The sequence below is a fragment of the Haliotis rufescens genome, unplaced genomic scaffold (genome assembly GCF_023055435.1).
Source record: "Haliotis rufescens isolate VD_foot unplaced genomic scaffold, xgHalRufe1.0.p SCAF_7, whole genome shotgun sequence".
NCBI classification, from domain to species: domain Eukaryota; kingdom Metazoa; phylum Mollusca; class Gastropoda; order Lepetellida; family Haliotidae; genus Haliotis; species Haliotis rufescens.
The window spans coordinates 6885461-6905503 of NW_025964361.1; the positions used below are offsets into that span (position 1 = coordinate 6885461).

Genomic DNA, 20043 nt, shown 5'->3' on the forward strand with positions numbered 1-20043 from the left:
TGAAATATTTAGAAAGATCCTGTCTGTTGCTTTGTATTTTCTGAGCCCTACTATTTCCTTCTTTACAGCTCTCAACTCGAATACAACAATTATTGTACTTTGACTAGGCCACAATAAGGTTCTCAACCAAAGTCATTTTAAAAAATATTTTGCATCATTTTGTCCTGAATGAGTTGAGTTGAGAAATGACCTTAGTAATATAGATGAGGTGAAATGGGGTTTAACCTCGCGTTATAGCTTATTGCATTTACATAGTGAGGTGCATGCATGTGTGTGTGTCTGCTGGTACTTGTCCGGACTAATGACGGTTTTATAGTGCTAGCCCACTGAGATACCATGCCGCAGTTTAACTTGTGTACCCTACTGAGACACAGCATAAGGACTCCAAGCCAGTCCTTGTTTCATATCACCTTATTGCCGGGGCCAGGCAGGGAAACAACGAGTATCATTTGGTATGACTGGGATCCAACCACCGACCCTCGCTCTAGGGCAGATGCTTTATCCACTAGCCTACGGAGGCGGTCCCTAAGTAATATAGATGACTTAACCAGAAATTAGTAGTCTTTAAAAAACGCCAAACTTGATGAAATGAAAGTCATGTAATCCTGTAAGTTTGTGTGTTGGGTTTCCTGGTTATTGTCATGAGAGAGTGATGTGAACGCGGGTAGATTTTCTTTTGATCGGATAGTTCACACAAAAGTGCATATTTCTTTATTTCTTTCCAGGGTATTCAGTCCTTACAATATGCAGCCTGACAGCATAGCAGTATCTGTCAGTACAATAACTTGGAATAGGGCACCACCTATACGCGACTGTAGACACTTTCACACAGCTGTGCAAGGAATGTGTGTACATATACTGTCACCCATGATTCACACGCAGCCTGAGTGTTTGGTAGCACCACATGTATGGGGTATTTAATCAGGTTCAGGAACATGGCAACACACTAACAGGTTTGTCTGTGGGAACACCATAATGATGCGAGTTGGAGTATCCGATAAATATAAAGTTAACAATTGATTATGATCTTATGTTACTGTACATATATCTATCTAATTTTGTACAGTATACTGCCTCTGCTACCTATCCATATGCCAGGATCAATAATCCACAAAATTCGATTTTGAATTACAGCAACCCACTGAAAGGTTTTATGTGTTACGTAAGCAATCAGGGCAAAGGTTACATGACATGTGACTCAATCAGCGTGCAAGTGCCAACAAAGCCTCGTATTCCCCATTATGCCTATGGAGTATTACACGATGGCACTTCCTCAAAATAACAAGCAGAAAATGTAATGTCCGGTACCTGTTTAATAGCAGTTGCTGCATACAACAAAATGTAGTTAATGAAAAATTGAGTTACCTCCCTTCGTTTTGTCTGCATGTTTTACTTTTATAGTATTGTTACTTTGTTATTGCTATGCATAGGATACTTGATGGAAACAGAACAGATGCAATAACATGGCGAGATGGGCAATGACGATGATAACTTTGTTTTTTCTGTGAAGGAGGTTTTGTGAAACAGTCAGTCCGTTCACAAGGGCAGATCCATATCTTTTCTTAAGTTAATATTTCGTTCATTGAGCAAAATGAACCTACATAAACTCACTCACACTTTCTTATATCAAAAGTGCTGACCAGTAACCATGGTTACAGCATTGCTACCAGACTCTGAGTAGTCTATCATGGCTTATATTTTGATCATGGTATTCTGGTCCTGGCAAAGTCTTTTCTCACAGACAAAAACGTATCAAACTTTTCTTATTCACATAGTTGTCACACGCAGTTTTCACATACGGTATCATACTCTCTTTGCTTAACAAAGTCAAAACCTAGGACAAACACCTCTTTATATATAAATATATATATCAATATAGACCAAAGTTCTACTTTCCAGAAGTCTGTGGAAATGATCAATATCCTTCCAATGGAACCTTTCACTTCAATGTCAACACATATCTGTCACACTTCATGTTGTCCTGACACACACAGTCGCAACCATCAATTCATTCCTCAGGTGGTCAGTGACACAAGGGAGATAACCCTGTACACCCACTGACACATCCATGTCCTGTATCTGAGCTGATGAAGCACCACACTGATGTCCGACTCCGTGCTCGGGGTGATGGAGACGCTGCTGTCTGTGTTATGGTCCATGTCACTTCAACCATGCTTTCTTTCTATCAGCTATCTTGTCAGTCTCCTTTTTCCTCATCTCTTCCTGAAATACAAAACAAATAGAACTAATAGAGTTAAGTCTTCAGTAGATCAAAATAAAGCAAGGAAATACCATTACTGTCCCTCTGGGGGATATAGGAACGGAGTGTCCGTCCGTCCACTTCTCAATGTGGACGAATTTTCTCAATAACTATTCAAGTTAGAGAAATGAAAGTTTACACACTGATGTTACTGGTCACAATCTCAAATGAGTTCGCAAAAATGGTGTTGTACATTCATTTTTAACAGAGTTATGGCCCTTGTTCCATGCTTTTCAACTGAGTGCATACTGCGTGAAATGGGGACAAGTTGTTACTGACCTCTTCTTGGGCTTGCTTGGTTTGCTGGTGATGGAGGGTGGTGACAGAATGTCCGACACAGGGATGGAGCCAGGGTCGTTGTCATCACTCAGCTGGTCTGTCACAGTCTCCGATACACTCCCAACTTCCTCGTACCCATCCTCGGTCTTCACTCTGACACACAAGCATACAGTCAGTGCATGTCTCTGTCAGCAGCACTACAGCTATGTCACAGCAATATGCAATTATATATGAAATAGGAAGGCCAGGTACACATGGTAGACACCTTCAGTTGAATCCAAATAGTCCACAGCTCATTTGATATCACCCAGTCCAGATTTTCACTAGTCTCAGATTACCAGGTGTGAGTAGCCCTGATTACACAAATATTACGTAGTTCACAAAGGGTAGTGAAAGTGGCATGAGTAGCATGATTAAGAAGTGAAATCTGTCAACGAATGACATGTCAAAGAGTTATTTCCCTTCCAATACTGACTTTGAATGTTCTTAATTACTGAAGGGATGGAGTAGAAAGATGTGTGTATATGGATGAGAACTAGACTTTGTTCATTTCAGATATTGAATGTTTTAGTATTTTGGGCCAATGAAGCAGACAAAAAAACTAATACAAGAGCCGTTCTTTATTTGGCATCATTAGGATCTGATTTTCCCGCCATGGCCTGTGACCACTTGGACTCCACCTCTGTCGTCAGCCCCTCCGCCGTCTCCTGCTCCACAGTGATGGCAAACCCAGCAGCAAATCCTGCACACAATCCACGGCACAGTGAGTGAGTGAGTGAGTGAGGGTGGTTTTACGCAGCTTTTAGCAATATTCCAGTTATATCACGGCTGGAGATAACCAGAAATGGGCTTCACACATTGTACCCATGTCGGGAATTGTGAGTGAGTGAGTGAGGGTGAGTGAGTGAGTGAGAGGGTGGGTTGGTGAATGAGTGAGTGAGAGAGAGTGGGTGAGTGAGTGAGTGAGTGAGTGAGTGAGTGAGCATGGTTTTACGCAGCTTTTAACAATATTCAAGCTATATCACGGCTGGGGATCACCAGAAATGGGCTTCACGCATTTTACCTATGTCGGGAATTGTGAGTGAGTGAGTGAGGGTGAGTGAGTGAGTGAGTGAGAGGGTGGGTTGGTGAATGAGTGAGTGAGAGAGAGTGGGTGGATGAGTGAGTGAGAGAGTGGGTGGGTGAGTGAGTGAGTGAGTGAGTGAGTGAGTAAGTGAGTGAGTGAGAGGGTGGGTGGGTGAGTGAGTAAGGGAGAGGGTGGGTGGGTGAGTGAGTGAGTCTTGTCATATTTCAGTCACATCATGTGGGTAAGGCAGGGCTCACACATTTACCACTTTGGTGAAGTAAGGATATGGTGCTGACAAACCTACAAGCAAAATAAGCATGAATCTGGGATTCAAACCAATGATCACGCCAACTGTGCATAGTGAATTCCAGTGCCACCTGGTCTCTTTCAGCATAGATCTGGAGCATAATTTCCTGTTCACACTGACTGACTTAATCAACTCTCTCAATGCCACTGGGATGGAATAATATCCTTCAGTGATGATGGTAATAGTAGACATGGTGTCGTCTTGGCAACACTGAAGCATTATGGGGCAGTGAAGTCGGGTAGAAATGTATCTTCATCACTAGTTGTTATGATGTAAGGCCCACATTGTTTGTATACTACACAGCTGGTTGCCATGCGTGACTGCGACATGGAGTTAACATACTGTAAAAGATTCCTTGTTTATTTTGCAATCGTATTTTTTTTATCTCACGAGCAATTACTTTTAGTATTTGTCACTTCCAACTGGTTTTAAAACAGTAACTAATTTATAAACAGTGTGCTATGCACTTGACATAATGTTGTTGACAGTGAACTTGCCACTTCCCAGTCATAATTTCTGTCTCTGCGCATTCGCTTCCAGTCGTTTTGTCAGTATCACGGCATTGAAAACAAACGAACTGGTTATGTATGAAATTATTGGCGATACGTATAAAAAATGGAAAAGAGGTTCTTTATTGCATGAAACTACACGTCTATTCAAGGCTTTGACGGTCTATACCAAATATTAAAAAATTTAAAATTTAAAATTTAAAAAAATGTCTGGTCGACTTTTGAGAGGAAGCTGAACCCGAAAACCGAAATTTAAGCACAATGTGAAAAAGGATCATTGTTAATTTACGAACAAGGTAAAAACCCTCTACACAGGTTCAGATCTAGATAGTTTCTTAAATACCGTATTCGACGTAATAAGCGCTCCGCTCTAATAAGCGCCCACGGCGACATTTGCTAAGATATTGGCTAGTGAACAGTACCAATTAGCACCCCTTCCGATTGATCAAGGTACTCAAGACTTATTTATTCGCGTATAATACGCACTCGTGTGTTATATGCACCCTTTATTATGGGCATTTAATTCTGGACCCTCGTACATAAACATTTCAGGCTGTCAGCATAAACCACGAAATCTATCTTTAAACTCTGTTTTTTCCCACCAAAATAACATTCTAATTTTGAGAGCGCCATGGGCGCTTATTACGTCGAATACGGTAATATGTTTTTATTTATTAAATTAGAATGACAGATAGACCCGATCTTGGTCGACGATCTGCGACGTTTTTGTCATAGTCAAAGGGAGATAATTCAGTCAATTTTATTTCCATGCGGGAACTTTTGTGGTCAAAGGGAAGTAACTCAGCTTTGGTAATTAGACTGTGCTCCTGTTGAGCTAGAAGCGCTAAAGTTGCAGCGCTTGCAGTGGAACCAGTTTAGTTGGTAATTTCAAAGGTCTCACTTCGGGGTCTACATTGCAACTTCAGACACTGCGTTGTACTTCATCAAAGGTAAATAATTTGAGCCCATAACCCAACTAAGTTATGACGTCATTCGACCTTGCAAGAAGGGAGATAACCAGTAATTTCTAAACTCCTTCTCAGTGCGTGAATGGGCTATCTTTGTGAGGAGCTTTCATTTCCAAATAGAACACGGAGAATTCCACAGGATGTGAGGAGTTTAAGTTAACACACTGTATGGAGCTCATACAAGGGACCTTACTCTTATTAAGCATATAACACGATTATCTCCCTTAGACCATTAACTGCATTCTGCACTCTAATTCTGGACGTTTATTAGTGGAAATAAGTAACTTCATGTGACAGAACAAGGTCTTAGCTTGACTACATGTTGGGGTTTACATGTGTCCTGGCCCAGGCTCTCTTCACGGGGAGGTGTCCAGATCTCCACACTGCAGAATGAGCATGTTATTTAAATCAGTGTAAGGTCACATTGTTTTTCCGTTTTTCATCTCTCACTGGTCCTCCATTATATATATCATGCCAACCTGGACAATGCCTGAAATTAGGCCTGGGACAAGTCCAAATTTACTAGCCGGATACCCGACCCCCTATTACCCGACCCTACCCGGGTACTCACTGCACGTCTCAAGATGTCTGATTGGGAATTGTTTTACCGCAGCCCTGGCCAAAATTATTTTGATACATGTATCAAACGATCAGACCATGCAAAAACTGAAATTGACTGAAGTTTTATCTTTACTCAAATATATATAAGTCAAAAGGAATGTGTACATCGTCACAAAGAAATGCGAACATTAGCATTTTGTAGTGTAACCACTGAGCTATAGTGAGTTTTTGTTATTAATCAATATATCATGTGACTAACCACGGGACTGGGTGGTCATGTGGGTACCCGGGTCCTACTCAGGACCCACCTGACCCAAGTTACCCGTCCCAGCCCTACTGAAAATAATAACAAACTTTCCGTTTCATACACAAATTTGCTGAAATATTTAGAAAGATCCTGTCTGTTGCTTTGTATTTTCTGAGCCCTACTATTTCCTTCTTTACAGCTCTCAACTCGAATACAACAATTATTGTACTTTGACTAGGCCACAATAAGGTTCTCAACCAAAGTCATTTTAAAAAATATTTTGCATCATTTTGTCCTGAATGAGTTGAGTTGAGAAATGACCTTAGTAATATAGATGAGGTGAAATGGGGTTTAACCTCGCGTTATAGCTTATTGCATTTACATAGTGAGGTGCATGCATGTGTGTGTGTCTGCTGGTACTTGTCCGGACTAATGACGGTTTTATAGTGCTAGCCCACTGAGATACCATGCCGCAGTTTAACTTGTGTACCCTACTGAGACACAGCATAAGGACTCCAAGCCAGTCCTTGTTTCATATCACCTTATTGCCGGGGCCAGGCAGGGAAACAACGAGTATCATTTGGTATGACTGGGATCCAACCACCGACCCTCGCTCTAGGGCAGATGCTTTATCCACTAGCCTACGGAGGCGGTCCCTAAGTAATATAGATGACTTAACCAGAAATTAGTAGTCTTTAAAAAACGCCAAACTTGATGAAATGAAAGTCATGTAATCCTGTAAGTTTGTGTGTTGGGTTTCCTGGTTATTGTCATGAGAGAGTGATGTGAACGCGGGTAGATTTTCTTTTGATCGGATAGTTCACACAAAAGTGCATATTTCTTTATTTCTTTCCAGGGTATTCAGTCCTTACAATATGCAGCCTGACAGCATAGCAGTATCTGTCAGTACAATAACTTGGAATAGGGCACCACCTATACGCGACTGTAGACACTTTCACACAGCTGTGCAAGGAATGTGTGTACATATACTGTCACCCATGATTCACACGCAGCCTGAGTGTTTGGTAGCACCACATGTATGGGGTATTTAATCAGGTTCAGGAACATGGCAACACACTAACAGGTTTGTCTGTGGGAACACCATAATGATGCGAGTTGGAGTATCCGATAAATATAAAGTTAACAATTGATTATGATCTTATGTTACTGTACATATATCTATCTAATTTTGTACAGTATACTGCCTCTGCTACCTATCCATATGCCAGGATCAATAATCCACAAAATTCGATTTTGAATTACAGCAACCCACTGAAAGGTTTTATGTGTTACGTAAGCAATCAGGGCAAAGGTTACATGACATGTGACTCAATCAGCGTGCAAGTGCCAACAAAGCCTCGTATTCCCCATTATGCCTATGGAGTATTACACGATGGCACTTCCTCAAAATAACAAGCAGAAAATGTAATGTCCGGTACCTGTTTAATAGCAGTTGCTGCATACAACAAAATGTAGTTAATGAAAAATTGAGTTACCTCCCTTCGTTTTGTCTGCATGTTTTACTTTTATAGTATTGTTACTTTGTTATTGCTATGCATAGGATACTTGATGGAAACAGAACAGATGCAATAACATGGCGAGATGGGCAATGACGATGATAACTTTGTTTTTTCTGTGAAGGAGGTTTTGTGAAACAGTCAGTCCGTTCACAAGGGCAGATCCATATCTTTTCTTAAGTTAATATTTCGTTCATTGAGCAAAATGAACCTACATAAACTCACTCACACTTTCTTATATCAAAAGTGCTGACCAGTAACCATGGTTACAGCATTGCTACCAGACTCTGAGTAGTCTATCATGGCTTATATTTTGATCATGGTATTCTGGTCCTGGCAAAGTCTTTTCTCACAGACAAAAACGTATCAAACTTTTCTTATTCACATAGTTGTCACACGCAGTTTTCACATACGGTATCATACTCTCTTTGCTTAACAAAGTCAAAACCTAGGACAAACACCTCTTTATATATAAATATATATATCAATATAGACCAAAGTTCTACTTTCCAGAAGTCTGTGGAAATGATCAATATCCTTCCAATGGAACCTTTCACTTCAATGTCAACACATATCTGTCACACTTCATGTTGTCCTGACACACACAGTCGCAACCATCAATTCATTCCTCAGGTGGTCAGTGACACAAGGGAGATAACCCTGTACACCCACTGACACATCCATGTCCTGTATCTGAGCTGATGAAGCACCACACTGATGTCCGACTCCGTGCTCGGGGTGATGGAGACGCTGCTGTCTGTGTTATGGTCCATGTCACTTCAACCATGCTTTCTTTCTATCAGCTATCTTGTCAGTCTCCTTTTTCCTCATCTCTTCCTGAAATACAAAACAAATAGAACTAATAGAGTTAAGTCTTCAGTAGATCAAAATAAAGCAAGGAAATACCATTACTGTCCCTCTGGGGGATATAGGAACGGAGTGTCCGTCCGTCCACTTCTCAATGTGGACGAATTTTCTCAATAACTATTCAAGTTAGAGAAATGAAAGTTTACACACTGATGTTACTGGTCACAATCTCAAATGAGTTCGCCAAAATGGTGTTGTACATTCAATTTTAACAGAGTTATGGCCCTTGTTCCATGCTTTTCAACTGAGTGCATACTGCGTGAAATGGGGACAAGTTGTTACTGACCTCTTCTTGGGCTTGCTTGGTTTGCTGGTGATGGAGGGTGGTGACAGGATGTCCGACACAGGGATGGAGCCAGGGTCGTTGTCATCACTCAGCTGGTCTGTCACAGTCTCCGATACACTCCCAACTTCCTCGTACCCATCCTCGGTCTTCACTCTGACACACAAGCATACAGTCAGTGCATGTCTATGTCAGCAACACTACAGCTATGTCACAGCAATATGCAATTATATATGAAATAGGAAGGCCAGGTACACATGGTAGACACCTTCAGTTGAATCCAAATAGTCCACAGCTCATTTGATATCACCCAGTCCAGATTTTCACTAGTCTCAGATTACCAGGTGTGAGTAGCCCTGATTACACAAATATTATGTAGTTCACAAAGGGTAGTGAAAGTGGCATGAGTAGCATGATTAAGAAGTGAAATCTGTCAACGAATGACATGTCAAAGAGTTATTTCCCTTCCAATACTGACTTTGAATGTTCTTAATTACTGAAGGGATGGATTAGAAAGATGTGTTTATATGGATGAGAACTAGACTTTGTTCATTTCAAATATTGAATGTTTTGGACTTGTAACAAAAAGGGTAAATTTAGAGGATTTTATGGAGTGTTTTTCAAGTACTTGAACATGAGCAAATCTTTGACCCAAACTGATTTTAATAGGAGATATAGATAGAGTATAAACATATGGTAAAAAAAGCATGTTGTGTCACGACCTGCTCAGTTCCATGTCAACCAGTTCAATAATCTTAGCCACACTTGATTATATTATGAGGTCGAAGTCCAATACTTCGGCCTAATGTCACCCATTGGAACATGTCAGAATATTTAGTATTCAGTATTTCACATTTTAGTATTTTGGGCCAATGAAGCAGACAAAAAAACTAATACAAGAGCCGTTCCTTACTTGGCATCATTAGGATCTGATTTTCCCGCCATGGCCTGTGACCACTTGGACTCCACCTCTGTCGTCAGCCCCTCTGCTGTCTCCTGCTCCACAGTGATGGCAAACCCAGCAGCAAATCCTGCACACAATACACAGCACAGTGAGTGAGTGAGTGAGTGAGTGAGTGAGAGGGTGGTTTTATGCAGCTTTTAGCAATATTCCAGCTATATCATGGCTGGGGATCACCAGAAATGGGCTTCACACATTGTACCCATGTCGGGAATCGTGAGTGAGTGAGTGAGTGAGTGAGTGAGAGGGTGGGTGGGTGAATGAGTGAGTGAGAGAGAGTGGGTGGATGAGTAAGTGAGTGAGTGAGTGAGAGTGAGAGAGAGTGGGTGAGTGAGTGAGTGAGCATGGTTTTACGAAGCTTTTAACAATATTCCAGCAATATCACGGCTGGGGATCACCAGAAATGGGCTTCACTTCATGTCAGGAATTGTGAGTGAGTGAGTGAGTGAGGGTGAGTGAGAGGGTGGGTGGGTGGGTGAGTGAGTTAGTGAGTGAGTGAGTGAGAGGGTGGGTGGGTGGGTGAGTGAGTAAAGGAGAGGGTGAGTGAGTGAGTCTTGTCATATTTCAGTCACATCATGTGGGTAAGGCAGGGCTTACACATTTACCACTTTGGTGAAGTAAGGGTATGGTGCTGACAAACTTACAAGCAAAATAAGCATGAATCTGGGATTCAAACCAATGATCACGTCCAACTGTGCATAGTGAATTCCAGTGCCACCTGGTCTCATTTAGCATAGATCTTGAGCATAATTTCCTGTTCACACTGACTGACTAAATCAACTCTCTCAATGCCACTGGGATGGAATAATATCCTTCAGTGATGATGGTAATAGTAGACATGGTGACTGTGTCGTCATGGCAACACTGAAGCATTATGGGGCAGTGAAGTCGGGTAGAAATGTATCTTGATCACTAGTTGTTATGATGTAAAGCTTCTTTGAATACCATTCTCACAAAACAATCAAAGCGCCTCGACTCGAGTGAATGAGTGATGTGGCTGCTTAATAAAACTTTATATGACATCCATTAGTTCAGAACTACATATAGAGCTAGTTGGTTGTGTGCGGACATCATGACCTCGGTGACCCCCCCCCCCCCAGACAGTACCTTCCAGCTGCAGCAGCTGCTCAGCTTCGTTCACCTCATCATTCTCATCGAGCGTGGGAAACTGGATTTCAGCACACGGCTCATCCTTGATTCTGGAAAATACACAAAAATATGTTCAAAGAAGATTCCCCTGTATCATGTACACCATGAACCAGGAATTGTGAATATAGCTTACTAAAAGTAGGCCATGTGTTTTCAGGAATAAAATGCCACAAATGTCTATAGATGTTTTTCACTCTACAGCTGCTTGTACTAGACCTAAATGAAACGAACATCTGGTAAAGATGTCTTTCAATAATGTTTCAAATTCCTAAGCAGTCCTAAGTAGAAATTGGCACTAGTCCTGTAGTCCTTGCCAAACTGCCCAATAGTTAAGGTATCATAAGGACTATTAGAAATCTTCCCTTTTCAAGTGTTTTGCTAAATGTTCTCTTTATAAGGACTAGTGGACTAAAATTGTTAGTTTCTATCGCTGCTGACCGTGAAATCTCTAGAAATGCTATTTTGTTTTTTAAACTGTGTGATTACCTGATGACATGGAAAGTGTCTGGCTGGGAATCCTTTGACTTTTGTTTGAGCTTCTCATATTCCGCCAACAGCCCGCGACATGTGTCCTGCATGTTCTGATGGTGTGCGATGACCCGTGTCTGGTAGAAGTCGTGTAGCGAAGTCACGCTTCCAATGCTCATCTCATGGAACACCTGCTCGACTATATCCTGAGATGTGTGAGGGAAATGGAACGTTATAGTCACAAAATAGACATAAATCAGTCGTTACGGATGAAGAGTTGATGTGAAAAACAGATCAAGAAGCTTCTTGGATTCTTCCAAGACAGGCTACTGCAAACGATAAACGTGACGGATTTGGTTGCTACTCATGAAGAAAACATTATGTATACTGAACAAACAAGTTAGGGATTATGAATATTTTGAAGAAATTGTATACACGGTCTTCACTACAAAAATAAATCCCCCAACATGTTCATGATCCCGAATTTTCTTTGTTCTGTAAACTGAGGTCAAGAAACAATTCATAATATTAGTTTTCTACTTGGATTCACGGAGTGCAGCTGTGAAAGCAGGTTCCTACACACTGAATGCTGCTGTGTCTGCAGCTGATATTTACAGAGAATCCCCATACTGACTGAATATAGCTGTGTCTGCAGGTGATATTTACAGGGAATCCCCATACTGACTGAATATAGCTGTGTCTGCAGCTGATATTTACAGGGAATCCCCATACTGACTGAGTGCAGCTGTGTCTGCAGCTGATATTTACAGGGAATCCCCCATATTGGTTAAATACAGTTGTGTCTGCAGCTGATTTACAGGGAATCCCCAATACTGACTGAGTGCAGCTGTGTCTGCAACTGATATTTACAAGGAATCCCACATATTGGTTAAATACAGTTGTGTCTGCAGCTGATAGTTACAGGGAATCCCCCATACTGGTTAAGTACAGCTGTGTCTGCAGCTGATAGTTACAGGGAATCCCCCATACTGGTTAAGTACAGCTGTGTCTGCAGCTGATACTTACAGGGAATCCCCCATACTGGTTGAGTGCAGCTGTGTCTGCAGCTGATACTTACAGGGAATCCCCCATACTGGTTGAGTGCAGCTGTGTCTGCAGCTGCACGCAGGTGTTTTGTCATCTGGAGGTAATACTCGTTCAGGATGTCAGTCAATGTCTCCAACACAGACTCAGGACAGGCTAAAGAAAAAATAAAATTTCAGAACACTATCAACTGCACCAGTTTCCAGTTACATCTCTGTCAATATTCTTAAAATTCTCAAATTTTTAAAATGGGATGTTATTTATCATGCTAAATCAGGGCCAAGGTAATTACTTGTTGTTATCCCCAAAATACCCGAAGGCCATGAAAGGGAGGGGGAAATAAAATAACAGTCAGTAGACTTTTCTTGTTGGGGTTAAATGGAGGTTTTTTTAAATGTTTTGCTGGAGTTAATGGGAGGGAAAACATAGTGAAAAAGTTAACAAATACAAAAAGAATATTGACACCAAAACAACAGTTTAGAAATCAATGATTAACAGAGTTCAAAGTTAAGGAGGGACCTAGGGCCTTTAGTATCGCTTCTTTAGTAGCAACCAAACTCTCATTTCAATGGAACCAAACACAGGAAATCATGCAGGCCGCAAAGAATCGAGTGCACATAACATTGGGGTTTTGACATGGACTTATTGATTTCCATGCTTAAATTCGAACACCGGCTAAGACCATGATTGTCACATGGCACTTCTCCCTTCTTTTCCCAGGGGAACCTTCAAGACACACACAGTCGTAGCTGACGGAAAACTGATCAACTCAGCAGACAGTAGGCCATTTCTTAATAAATGTTCCCAATTTATAAGCAAGTAGATCTACTATCTAAATACTACATAATGGTTGGCTTGATGAATTATGTTGATCCCAATAATCAATGCTAGTTACTAACATGATGTATTGCTCCACGTGTCTCTGAGGCAAAGGAGTTAACTGACTATAACAGTCAAACTTCCACCCTTGCCGAACTAGGCGGGAATGTCTGGGTCGATCGTAGCGCCACTAGTGGCTATTTAGCTATTAGAGTTATGTCCTTTCTATGCCTCTCCTATTGACCAGTCAGATTCCACCTCTCATGTCACTTGCATTTGCTTCCAACAAAATGGTGGCGCCCAGTCAAGACACTCTGATCAATAATCAAGATCTAATTTGTGATAGAACGTGTCTTACATTGCGAAGTGCACTTTGATTAAAAACATGAAATGATTTGGAAAATATTTGTTGACGCAGAGCTGGAGGTGCACTTGCTTTGCAAATCCTGCAGTTGACTGAAATCTGCATGACAGTTAAGAAACCGGATGTTGATTTCGTCACGCGATTTTGATTGGACTATGCACAGACTCATAAGTCCAACCAAAATGTAATTCCATAATACCAGCCTAGTTCGGCAAGGGTGGAAACTGGACATTTAAAGTCAGTTAACTCCCTTGCCTCAGGAAGATGATCCCGCCAGTACTTACTATCAAATCCAACATGTGCACAGAGGGCAGCCACAGAGCGTCGGAGCAACTTCCTGTTTGTCACCTCATCTATCCTGGGAGGGGGCTGTCCCTTACCTTGGGCAAAGTCACTGCAGGGACAAAACTTTCTGTAAGTCATAATCCAGTTACCATGGTTACAATCAAGTAGGGGTGTCATTGACTGGAAGTTTTCGTATTGTTTTATAGACTGAAAAGTATCACCATATATCAATTTATATGACTAATAATCGTAATTAATAATTCGGTTTGTGAAGATAGAGAACTTACTTATGTAGACCTGCAATAAATCAAACGCTAAATATGAACATGATAACCGTGGTTGATCCATTAAATGTTTCAGTTTGAATTTCTGCCTTCTCAACCATGGTAACCCTAATAAATGTAGGGGGCACGGGTGGCCCAGTTGTCTAAGGCGCCGCGATTTGCTGTGCACAGTTGCGTCCCTTGGGCCGCCCGAAACCTATGATTGTGGGTTCGAATTCCGGTTCGCCCCATTTAGGTTTCTAGGTTTATCAGCACCATACCCGTGTTCGTGAGTTTCACCAAAGTGGTAAACATCCGAGACCTGCATCACTTCGGGCTTTCCTCCCACACTAAGCTGACACGCCATGATATAACTGGAATACTGTTAAAAGCGGCGTTAAACCAAACTCACTCACTCACTAATAAATGTAACCATTACATCACAGGTGAATTATAAAGTTTGTACCTATATTATTATATTTGTATCAATATAGCATTGACATTAAATATTTACCAACACATCGATAGCGTTATATACTAGACATCCTTACAATCAAGTCACCTTGTCCAATGAAAAAAGAGCTAACAAACATAATCCACTTTTGTCTGGTTTAGGAAAATGTGCACTAAACAATGAAGTATGACTAAGCTAAGATGAAAATACTTTATTAGTTGTGTTTTGGGGTTGTCTGTTTTCGAAGTTAACCAACTCTTCTCCAGATGTATTACAGATCGTTGTCACAGTGCACTGGGTTATAACATATATTCAATCTTTTACTTAGCTACTGGGTATGTATAGGTCACAGTATGTGAACATAGATTAGTTTTGTTACCATTTATGGCCACAATAAGCTGTTATTCTCCCAATCTGTTAAAACATACCCCAAAACATAACGAAATTATTTTTTTTTAAATTGAAAATCGCCAAAATTTATTTAATTATTATTGAATGAAATATTGAATGAAATTAATGAAATAGATTATAAACATTCGTGCAGATATACAATGAACACTTTTCTTTATTGCCAGATAGTGTAAGAACAGGATTCACTTCTGTAATTTAATGTGCATTTAATATATTTTGATCATGACGAGAAGATGTTGGTAGGTTGGAGGTCCAGGTTATGTACCGGACATACCATTTTGATACAGAAGTTAATACCTCAGCTTAATTTTTTAAACAGCTTATTTATGTTCATATACCGTACTTTGGCATTCCAAAGAACATTCAGCATTGACTCAATATCAGACCATGTCACCATTACTAGCAGGGCTCCAGATAATTTTCAATAGACTGCCTCGTGGTCTAGTGGTAGAGCGTCCGCCCGGAGAGCGGAAGGTCCGGGGTTCGATCCCCGTCCGCGTCATACCAAAAGACGTTAAAAGATGGTACTTGTTGTTACCCTGTCTGGCGCTCGGCATTAAGGGGCTAAAACAAGGACTGGTCGGCTCGGAGTCAGTATACTGTGTCTGAGTGGGGTATTCATGTTAAAACTGCGGCATGGTATCTCAGTGTGCTAGTCCTATAAATCGGCATGAGTCCGGACTAGTACAAGCAGCCACACACACACACACGTGCATGCACGTCACCATATAAGTGCAATAATCTTGGATGTTAAACCCCATTTCACCTCACCTATTATTTCAATATAGGAGTACTGGCAAAACTAAAGTACTGAATGGGATTTAATGGATTTATCTTGCATTTCATTTTAGATATGCACCACATCATGGCTCCTCTCGTGTAAACAGGTCAACAATAAATAATACTTCTTTCGTTGTACACGTATGTCTATTGCATAATGCGCACCCCCCTCTAGGGTATCACTGGACATGATGATTTACTGTTTAAATTGTATTTCCAGTTCTACTAGGCAATGTTTTATATGCAGAGATTATGATTACTGCGTGTCACGATGGTACACATTACCTGTTGAAGTCCCTCGCCATGAAGGGAATTGGTTTTTGAAGCTGATGTTTTTGTTCAGGTCCTTCAAACTCTGGGATGGATGGTGCTGTCGGAAATGTAATGTCCCCTTCACTGTTCTTCTGAAAATAACTTGAATGATTAAACAGTTGAAGTAGGAATCCCACACAAAGTGAAAAACTGTTTAACAAAACACATAGCCGAGGATAGCCTGACAGGTGGCTACAAAATTAGGGTCACAGTGAGTGAGTGAGTGAGTGAATATGGTTTTACGCCGCTTTTAGCAATATTCCAGCAATATCACGGCGGGGGACACCAGAAATGGGCTTCACACATTGTACCCATGTCGGGAATCGAACCCGGGTCTTTGGCGTGACGAGCGAACGCTTTAACCACTAGGCTACCCGACCGCCCCTAGGGTCACAGATAAAAGTAAGAAACAGAATACAGTACTCAACCACAAGTGACGTAAGATTGCACATGCTCAAAGGCTGTTAAAAAATAGATATTGAGTTTGCCAATTGAAATGATTCTGGATATTGCATTTTCAAACGATTATGTACAGATATTATTCAGTAGAACCAAATTATGAAATAGCAGCACAAAAATTATCTGTATCCCAGTGGATGCACTCTGTATTTTTTGTGTCCAAATTCAATTCTTATGCATATAGAATGCAGGATTTCAGATCCGGTAAGCATGGTAAGTCCCTGATTCAGTGATTGGAATAATCATGTCAATTGGCAGATAGATATTTCACAGACTATTCGTACCTACCATCAATACAACATTATCTTCAATGAATAAGCATTTGGTTCATAATTCATTAGGTGAGGTGAGGTGAAATGGGGTTTAACGTTGCGTCCAAGATTATTGCACTTATAAAGCGACGTGCATGGACGTGTGTGTTTGTGTGGCTGCTTGTACTAGTCCGGACTGATGCCCCAAGAATACCCCACTCAGACACAGTATACTGACTCCGAGCCGACCAGTCCTTGTTTTAGCCCCTTAATGCCGAGCGCCAGACAGGGTAACAACAAGTACCATCTTTTAACGTCTTTTGGTATGACGCGGTCGGGGATCGAATCCCGGACCTTCCGCTCTCCGGGCGGACGCTCTACCATTATACCACGGAGGCGGTCTCATAATTCATTACTCATGTAAAGCAGACACTATGCAATTACAGAGGAATCTGTATCATATGGACTTGTGTGTGATTGACAGTTTAGTCCATTGTAGACAGTGGTCCGGATTGGTGAGGTTTTAGCAAGAGTTTCTTCCCTTGCTGTCCAGATATGAACATGCATACTAGAAGATAATATTCATACACAAGTCAGTTCCCTCTATCAGTTTGTCTATCGAGGACGTTTACAATGCTTACAATGCCTTGACAATACTTGTAATCGATTTGTCTAAATGCAAGTTTTGTGGAAAATATGAGCATTAACTTTGAGAAAGTGTAAACATGTTGTAAACATGTTAAACAAAACTGAAAATAATAATTAATTTTCAACATGTTGAATGGATATATTTCATAAGTTATGAAAGTATTTTTGATCAATTTTGTGTGAATAAAAATGTTGACATTTCTTGCAAATGTAACTTCTCCCACATATCAGATCATGTTGATATGATCTCACTTAAACTGGCAAAGATTGTAAAATGTTCCAAGTTACACGAGTTAGAACAATGCTTTCTTAGCAATACCCCATAATCATACATAATAAACTGGAGCATATTGATGAGAATAACCATGACAACTTCTTTATGTTCTTCTTTTCTCGTCTCAGTGTCTGTATCATCAGGGTGCACGGGTAGCCCAGTCGTCTAAGGTGCCGCGATTCGCTGTGCAGGGTTGCGTCCCTTGGTCACGCCAGAAACCTATGATTGTGGGTTTGAATCCCGGTTCGCCCGATTATGTTTCTAGGTTTGTCAGCACCATACCCGTGCTCGTGGGTTTCACCGAAGTGGTAAACATCTGAGACCTGCATCACTTCGGGCTTTCCTCCCATATTAAGCTGACACGCCGCGATATAACTGGAATATTGTTAAAAGTGGCGTTAAACCCAACTCACTCACTCACTCACTGTATCATTAGCATGATTAGTGAAAGCAGAGACCATATACTGATATATGGTATATGGTCTCTGGTGAAAGAATTTTGGTAAATCATTGTGAATAAAGTACAGTCACTGGTAACTAGTTCATGTAGATTGGACTGACATTTTCTATTTGTTGTTGTTGGACACTGTGGATGAGGGGCCGCATCTTCTTTGCATGGTGTATCAGCTGTATTGTGTGAAGTGTTACAGGGTCCATTTGGAAGTGGTCTGCAGGTAGGGGGCTGTAAAGAGGAAATAGTTTGATACATCAGAGTCTTGTACTGTATTTATCTGCGGTTACTGTATTTCAAAATTTGTACATTGTTTTATATCATTTATTCTTCTGGTGGCTGTGGATTGCCCTATTAGAAAAATCAGCCAATAAGCACTATAGGATTTTCAGTATACTCTGACTGGCTAAAAATCACAAAATGTTTACACCAACTTTTCTGTAAACGCTGACAAAACTTTTCTTCATCAAAAGTTAACTTTGAATAAACAGTACAGGTTTGGGAGATTAAAGTGACAGTAGTCAGTTCTGTTTGTTTTTTAGATTATGCATGAAATAATTTCTGAGTGTGATGTCACATGCCTGATTCAATTCTCAAATTATATATGATGATAAGATGAGGAGATATTGTTAATACAGCTGCAACTCAATTATGGATCTCATCCTCAAATGCTTCAAGCCTACCAGCTCTGTGTTGATTGACCATGTTGACAGCAGATTTTATGCACAGATCTCGAGCCTCTGCCTGCAGGAAACTTATCTAGTTCTGTTGGGATACACCCGACTCGCCTAAAAAGATTTTGAGGGAACAACGGTCGGTTTTTGTATTTTAGAATAAGTATGTAACTATCAGAAATACATAGCAACTGCAACATACGTTGTGGTATCTTCAGGATACGAATTATGGATTTATTATTTGATTGATATAACGAACCCATGAGGTATGTAAAGACAACTGATGTTTGAATGTATGTTTTTAGGATGTAAATATGACAGAAGACAAATTCTATGGATGATACGTTGTTTTGTTTTTATTATTTCCATACTTGTGTATGAATATACTAGTAATTGTGATCATTAGGCCTAACCTTAGTTATATTTGCCAAATGCATACCAAAATATTATATATATTTTTTAGGCGAGTTGGGTCAGATTTTAGGCGAGTCGGGTGCAACTCGTTCTGTTTGATCAAGAGCATGATGAGGACCTTGACTACAGAAAGTACAGTGAAAATCACTTTGCACACTGACCAGTGCATATTGTATTTGAATGACAATGGACTGGAGATAAAGAAGAAATCCGTCAAACATTGCACTCATAAGTGAATACAATCATAAGTTATAAATGACAAGAGGAAAATATGGCTATTAACACGAAAAGGGCCACTACGTTTTCTTCCTTGGCAAGATATTTATTTTAGCTTGAAGGGACTGAATTGAAGATGTTTAAGATTCCAACCAAGACGTATCGTTCTCGCAGTAAACCTGAAGAACGGTTGCGGAAACCTTAAGCATGTAAGAAAAATGTTTTCGAACATGTCGAATAAGTTAGGATCTTACTCGTTCGATGGGGGATAATGTCGACTTGATGGTTGATGAAGTCTCGGCCCTTCAACTTCCATTGATCTTGGTTTGGTCATCTGCTCTCTTTCTAAGGCTATTATTCCAGAGTCAGCCTCTGGGACAGACGGAATCTCGCCCCAGTGAGTATTCATTTTCCTTCTTTCCCCAAACCGGAAGTTTACAGCAAAGCCATGTTTGCAGCTACGGACATAATGATTGAAAGCT

The 20043-nt window shown here is 40.7% G+C and overlaps 1 protein-coding gene across 3 annotated transcripts; it reads right to left on the reverse strand.

The window, feature by feature from the left end:
* Positions 1-1295: 1295 nt before the first annotated feature.
* Positions 1296-20018, reverse strand: LOC124144504 (STAGA complex 65 subunit gamma-like). 3 transcript variants are annotated; one of them, XM_048387803.1, is made up of 10 exons: positions 19816-20018; positions 18368-18488; positions 16148-16266; positions 13954-14063; positions 12521-12642; positions 11461-11648; positions 10933-11024; positions 3164-3281; positions 2540-2692; positions 1296-2223 (listed from the first exon to the last, which is right to left on the reverse strand). In XM_048387803.1, exons 1-10 carry the CDS (start codon positions 19968-19970, stop codon positions 2214-2216), a joined length of 1188 nt encoding a protein of 395 aa, XP_048243760.1. In that variant the 5' UTR covers positions 19971-20018; the 3' UTR covers positions 1296-2213. The 3 variants fall into 3 exon arrangements, with proteins under 3 accessions (XP_048243760.1, XP_048243761.1, XP_048243759.1); XM_048387804.1 differs by lacking the exons at positions 1296-2223; positions 2540-2692; positions 3164-3281 and adding exons at positions 7624-8551; positions 8868-9020; positions 9778-9895 and having other exon boundaries at positions 16148-16263; XM_048387802.1 differs by lacking the exons at positions 1296-2223; positions 2540-2692; positions 3164-3281 and adding exons at positions 7624-8551; positions 8868-9020; positions 9778-9895.
* Positions 20019-20043: the final 25 nt, after the last annotated feature.

Excerpts from the sequence above, each read along its gene's own strand:
- LOC124144504 (XM_048387803.1), bottom strand. The coding sequence starts at position 19,970 with ATGAATACTCACTGGGGCGAGATTCCGTCTGTCCCAGAGGCTGACTCT. Across the intron at positions 11,025-11,460 it reads GACACTTTCCATGTCATCAG|AATCAAGGATGAGCCGTGTG; the intron begins GTAATCACACAG and ends TGTATTTTCCAG. Across the intron at positions 2,693-3,163 it reads TCAGATCCTAATGATGCCAA|AGTGAAGACCGAGGATGGGT; the intron begins ATAAAGAACGGC and ends CTTGTGTGTCAG.